Here is a 7069-nt window from a genome sequence, read left to right on the forward strand (position 1 = left end):
CTGCCACACGGACACTTTGCCATGCCCTGCCACACGGACACTTTGCCATGCCCTGCCACATGGACACTTTGCCATGCCCTGCCACACGGACACTTTGCCATCCTCTGCCACACGGACACTTTGCCATCCTCTGCCACACGGACACTTTGCCATGCCCTGCCACACGGACACTTTGCCATCCTCTGCCACACGGACACTTTGCCATGCCCTGCCACACGGACATTTTTCTGAAAGCCTGGATTTGGGAAGTGCTAACTGAAAATTATTGAACCTGTGAAAATATGTATTGTTTTCCTATTATGGTGTTAAATACAGCAGATTTCCCACAAAGGAACATGTGTGGAATGCCTTCAAAAATGTTGTTTTTTCCTAAAGCTATTTAGGAATAAATTAGTTACTACAGACATCCTGACAAAAAGGTGCCATTCTTTACTCATCTTGATATTGTGGCCAGGTAATCCAAAGTGACAGTTGATGTTCCTCTAAATTATACTTTATTTCATTCCTTTCTGAAACTAGTTGATTACATCTATTCATTCAGCTGTACAAGTTTACAAGTGAATTAGAATGCACTTACCTGACAAGATTCTTCCGTTGAAGATAAACATGACCACCCTCAATATTTGTTTTCTGCAAGCATTAATCTCTGTGCTTAAAGCTGCTCTTGAGAAGTAAATGCTCACATGTCAACAGTTTGAGAGATGTCAGCGAGAAAGTTTTTCCATTATAATACAGGTTATATTATATACTGCAAGTTAAATTGCATTTTACCTCCATTTAGCATATCACGATATTGGTACTTTGCCTTGTTGTAAAAGATGCCATTTCCTCTAATAACACAAGTTGATGGATTTTCATGATGTAATGTTGGCGTTGAAGTAGATTGTCTGAAAGGTTTTAGCAGTTCTAACAATACAATAATGTATTTATGATTGTATCAGTTAGCATTACTGCAATAAATAGCTTCACAATTTTCAATACATAATATACTAGCTGCGCAGGTTCTGTTACTAAGAACTGTTCATAAGTTAGAAATGAACAAAAATAGTATGTGAAAGAAGGTCAGAGATACAGCTAAAAGATTAGCTTTATTTGTTACATGTACATTGAAACATACAGTGAAATTTATTGTTTGTGTCAAATCAAATAAGTGAAGGCAGCCAGGAAACGTTACCACACTTCTGCTACCAATATAGCATGCCCACAACTCACTAATCTTAACCATATATCTTCGCAATGCGGGAGGAAACCCATACTGTCTTGGGGAGAACATACAAACTCCTTACAGACAGCAGTGGAAATTGAATCCAATCTGTGATCACTGTAAAGCTTTGCGCTAACTACTACATTACCATACCACAGCTGTAACAGTTGTGGGTAGAGCGACCGCCAGCTGACCTCACTGACTCAGTGAGAGTATCTGCTCAAAGCTCCCAGCTCTACTCCACTTGATCCTGCCCTGAATTGTTGCAGATTATAGTTGGGTGAAGGTGAGGGAAGGCATGAAGATGCTCCATTCCCACCCAGCACAAGATGCATGCAGCCCCACAGAACCTGTTAAATCCATCCCACCTATTCTGTCAGTTTCCCAAATGCTCTCTCATTTGTATGGAGTATCCATAAGTCAGGCAGTCATAACCCAAGGAGGATCTGTAGACAGATACAATATGCTGAAAACAAATCTCATTTTTGTGTGAAGAACTAATACGGCTTCCTATCTCGACATCAATTGCTGCTGGGCAAATACTAATCGACAAGGTTATCCACACTTTTTAAATAGTCTTGGATTCAACTTTAAACTTATTTACTAACATTATCAAAATAGACATTGAATGTTGATGGAATCAGATGATTCATCCTATCCATTTGGGTTCTGTTTCCATATTAATCTGTGGCAAACTCTTAGGAAGCATTTAGATAGCTTGAGAAGTTAGCATTGTAGTTTCAATGACAGGAGTAGGGGTGAATATGATGTACAGTGGTGGCAGTTCTTCTCCTGTATTCTGAAACTCATGCTTCAATAGTACATGTGGTTATTTTCATTTTTAATTACAAATTTAAAATACTTTTTACGTGTTTGAGAGTGGGAGAGCTTGTGCAGCATAATTAATAATCTAAAATCTTGCAGATGGAGACCTGTGCTCTCAGTCTTGTTGACTCATAAAAGTGTTTCAGTTCATTACCTATCTGCAGTCATTTTTAATATTTTAACTTACAATTCTTAACCTTGAATAGATGACTTTCCAATTCAGCTTGTGGGATCGTTTCCGAGAATTGAAGGGCATGACCAGTCTGGCAACCACAAATTTGGTTCTTCTTCTTGTTCACCTTCTCAGTAGGAAAGTGGTGTCTTTAGCCATCTTTAAGGTAAATGCATAGCGGATAGTAATTCAATACTGTTTAAAATGTAATTGATCATTGTTCAAGATAATTTAATTGTTACTTTGTTACCTTTTATGGCACAATGTGTAACTTCACATCTTGGTCTGTTGAAAGGTCACTGTTACAACTAACAGAAAGCAAACATATCTCCATGTTACAGAGATCTTTATCTGAATAACTTGTGTAATCTTGTTTGTCTGGGAATCTAGAATAATAGATAGTAATGCAAACTTTATATATTTTTTCATGTAAAGGTATACACAGTTCGCACAGAAGTGTGAGCACAAATAGAAATAGATTTTTATCAGGGTAATGAGTAGTGGGCAAAAGGTGAATCATGAGGGTCTTTGTGTGCATCACTGAGAAGTCTTTATTTCAAAAGTAAATTGTAACATCACTGTAAATGTAGTGGGATGCTGGGCTGCGCGAGTTAGAATCTGGCCAAGAACTAATTCCGCAGTAAAACTGATTTGGATACTTCCTTTCAGCATGAGATGTTAAGAAATATGATTGGATAGTTTAAAAAAAAGTCTTAAAACCACAATCCCATCTCTCAATACAAGCCTTAACTCTCACAATTACGTTTTAGTTTTTGTAGTTAGTCTGTGAACTGGATGAGTCTTTGTCACTCTTTGTCTAGAAAATTCTATGCCATAAAATGTCCCTTCAAACACAGGTGGCTGTAATAGGAAACAGATTGATTAAATGACTACCTTGTATCAGAGAAAGATAACAAAATACAAATAAACCTTTTTTTTAAGTCAAGTTCTATCCCAGTACATTTTTTCTGGTCTGCACTTTTGGACATAACACCAATAGAGCACACGCCAATCACTCAACGAGGGCTATATTAACCACGAAGGGTGAGAAGAAAATAAATAAATGAACTAATAGTGCTGTTTGAGATGATTCAATAGAGGCGAGAGCTAATTGCACATTGGAGCACACCTTCCAATGCTGTAAGATTGCCAGTTATCCAGACCTAATACACCACAGGGTTTCTTCCAGCACATCACCAGTACAGCCATAGATCTGTTTCCACTATTGGGGTATGAGGAGTTGGTCGTTCAGGCAGTGCAACTTTAAAACTAAATCTGGACTGGACAGGTGAATTCAGGAGGCAGGGCTCTGGAAGAGGAATATTGTAAATCTAGAAAACTCAGTCAAAAAGCAATTAATACCAGGTTACATTTTTATTGAATATTAGAGTCCTATAGCACTACTGCACAGAAACATGTCCTTTGACCCATCTAGTCATACTGTGAAGTGTAATTATACAGGTCAGCCATGATCTAATTGAATGACAAAGCAAGCTTGATGTGCTTAATAACTACACCTACTCATTTTTCTAATGAAAGCAATCTTTATACATAAATCATCTGTTCCAATATTGCAGGTGATTGAGTTCAGTGAGCTGAATAAACCTCGAGTCAAGTTCCTAAGACAGGTTCTCCACAAGCTACTAATGGATACAGAACCAGAAGAATTAGTAGCAATCTTTCAAAGGTAATTTTATTCTGATACATAATAACTCTGATAATCCACCATCTAACCATTCAGAAATCCTAAACACAAAGTACACTGCAGATGCTGGGGTCAAAGCAACACGTACAACAAACTGGAGGAACTCAGCAAGTTGGGCAGCATCCATGGAAATGTTGACTACCTTACTCGACTCGAATGTAATTTTCTCCCATAGGAACATAGAAAATAGGTGCAGGAGTAGGCCATTCGACCCTTTGAGCCTGTACTGCCATTCAGTATGATCATGGCTGATCATCCAACTCAGAACCCTGTACCTGCTTTTTCTCCATACCCCCTGATCCCTTTAGTCACAAGGGCCATATCTAACTCCCTCTTAAATATAGCCAGTGAACTGGCCTCAACTGTTTCCTGTGGCAAAGAATTACACAGATTCACCACTCTATGTGTGAAGAAGATTTTCCTCATCTTCATCCTAAAAGGCTTCCCCTTTATCCTTAAACTGTGACCCCTCAATCTGGACTTTCCCAACATCGGGAACAATCTTCCTGCATCTAGCCTGTCCAATCCCTTTAGAATTTTATACGTTTCAATAAGATCCCCCCTCAATCTCCTAAATTCCAGTGAGTATAAGCCTAGTGGATCCAGTCTTTCTTCATATGAAAGCCCTGCCATCCCAGGAATCAATCTGGTGAACATTCTCTGTACTCCCTCTATGGCAAGAATGTCTTTCCTCAGACTAGGGGACCAAAACTGCACACAATATTCTAGGTATGGTCTCACCAAGGCCTTGTACAATTGCAGTAGAACCTCCCTGCTCCTGTACTTGAATCCTCTTGCTATGAATGCCAACATACCATTCGCCTTTTTCACCACCTGCTGTACCTGCATGCCCACCTTCAATGACTGGTGTACAATGACACCCAGGTCTCATTGCACCTCCCCTTTTCCTAATCAGCCACCATTCAGATAATAATCTGTTTTCTCCCAAAGGGGTTATTCCTTTAATGGCAAGCGCATGCGCTTGATTTTGTTTAATGTGGGGAGACTGATGTACGGGCAGCCACCTTGACATATTGGGTTCAGAGTCCAGTGTCTGGAACCTCCCCCTTGACCTCACTGCCATGGGTGACCCTACCAGTAGCTAGGCTCTGGGTGGCATCGATCTCTGGATCACTCAAGCCCCTCCGCCGTGACAAGGTGACGATCCTCAGAGAAGTCTCAAATGTAGTGTTGCATGTTTGATGAAGGGCCTGTTTCTGTGTTTTATTTCCCTGATGAGGACCTTTTCCTTGTTCCATATCTCTAAGATTAAGGCAGCACTGAAATCACATTATTGGTGGCTCTGTAGCATTTACTGTTTTACAACTTGTGCTCAGGAATTGCCCAGTTACCTGTCTCTTATTTCAGCAGAAGATTTGCCATATTATTGTAAATATCTGACATTGGACTGAAGATTCCTATTAAAAGTTATAAATTTTAAATAATCTTTGCAATTTATTCTGAATTCTGTTCTCTATATAAGAACTGCATAGCAGAATGCTCCAAGTATTACAGCCACTGATACAAACTGAAATTGTGTTCTTCAAAAGACCTTTGAATTTTGTTCTTACAGGATCTCTGGAATTCCAAATCTGGCGATGTTACGAGAAGGTCTGAAACTCTTCATTTCCCATTTCTTATTAAAGAATGCCTCTAGCCTGGGCACTTCAGAACAAGCTAATTTGCTCAAGGATCGTGTGGACATTGCTGAAAAGGCTTTACAAACAAAAGATGCCAGACTAAAATGTTAACAATGAAGAAACACTGAAAGACTTTATCCTAAGCTGTCGCCTTCCTGTCAGCTTGATCCAGTCTGGCCGTTCTTCTCTGACCTCACTCATTACCAAGGGAACTATGCCCACAGAACTGTTGCTCATTGGATTTTTTTTTTTTGTTTATCGCAATATTCTCTCTGAACTCTAAAAGACGCGCGTGAAAATCCCAGGGAATCAACAAAGACATTCAAACTACCCCATCTGGCACCCATGGTCATTCCATGGTCAAGGTCACTTAGCCGTTTCTTCCGCATTCTACTGTTTGGTCTGAACAACAACTGAATCTTTTGACCATGTTTTGACTCTATGTTGTAATGCATTGAGTTGCTAATATTTGTATTAAAAAGGTGGCCACTGAGTTTATGACCCAGGTAGAAAAATTCTGCAGAACCATGTATATAGTTGTCCATTGAAATAAACTATATGTGATTCAAATGATCAATTACAGGTTTAATAATAACTAGAAATTCTGTTTCGGTACTTTTAAAAGATGAAAAAGGCCTGGATTCTCCAGTAGTCATGGCAGTTAATTGATTCTCATAAGATGCTTTGGAGCATTGCAAAAACAGGTGCAGAGAAACCTGCAAATGAACATGAATGTTTCCTTAACATTCCTTATTTCCAACAGAATAAGGAATTCTGTCTTGCAGATTGGCAGGTATGATGTAGGCATCACTGAATCATGGCTGCAAGTTTATAGCTGGGAGCTTAATGCCCAAGCGTACACATTGCATCAAAAGAATAGGCAGAAAGGCAGAAATTGCACAGTTGGTAAAAAATGAAATCCTGTTAGAAAGAGGTAGCATAGGGTTGGAGGGTGTTCGACCACTGTGGATAAAGCTAAGGAACTGCAAGGGTGAAAAGACCTGATGGGAGTTGTATACAGGTAGATTGGGAAAATCAGATGATGCTGGATTACAGGAGGGCAAATTTCTAGAGTGCCTACGAGATGACTTTTTAGAGCAGCTCGTGGTTGAGCCCACTAGAGAATCAGCTATTCTGGATTGGGTATTGTGCAATGAACCAGAATTGATTAGAAACCTTAAGGTATAAGAACCCGTGGAGACAAGTGATCATGATATGATCATTCACCCTGAAATTTGAGAAGGAGAAGCTAAAGTCAGAGGTATCAGTATCACAGTATGGCAAAAGGAATTACAGAGGCATGAGAGAGGAATTTGCCAGAATTGATTGGAAAAGAACATTGGCAGAGATGATGGCAAAGAAGCAATGGCTGGAATTTCTGAAAGCAATTATGAAGGGACAGGATATATACATCCCAAAGGGGAAAAAGCATTCTGAAGGGAAGATGACAGAACTGTGGGTAACAAGTGAAGTCAAAGTCAACAACAGAGCAAAAATTGGAGGATTGTGAAACTTTTAAAAAC

At 39.5% G+C, this 7069-nt stretch overlaps 1 protein-coding gene across 2 annotated transcripts in view; it reads left to right on the forward strand.

The window, feature by feature from the left end:
* The window catches only part of nom1 (nucleolar protein with MIF4G domain 1), a 78096-nt gene extending 71977 nt beyond the window's left edge, over positions 1 to 6119 (forward strand). For both annotated transcript variants that reach the window (XM_059971876.1, XM_059971877.1), the window contains 3 exons: positions 2236 to 2367; positions 3779 to 3888; positions 5480 to 6119. In XM_059971876.1, coding sequence (XP_059827859.1) covers positions 2236 to 2367; positions 3779 to 3888; positions 5480 to 5657 — 420 coding nt within the window. In that variant the 3' untranslated portion in view covers positions 5658 to 6119. The remainder of the gene's footprint in view (positions 1 to 2235; positions 2368 to 3778; positions 3889 to 5479) is intronic.
* The last annotated feature ends 950 nt before the right edge of the window (positions 6120 to 7069 follow it).

The sequence above is a fragment of the Hypanus sabinus genome, chromosome 6, assembly GCF_030144855.1.
Source record: "Hypanus sabinus isolate sHypSab1 chromosome 6, sHypSab1.hap1, whole genome shotgun sequence".
Taxonomy (NCBI): Eukaryota; Metazoa; Chordata; class Chondrichthyes; order Myliobatiformes; family Dasyatidae; genus Hypanus; species Hypanus sabinus.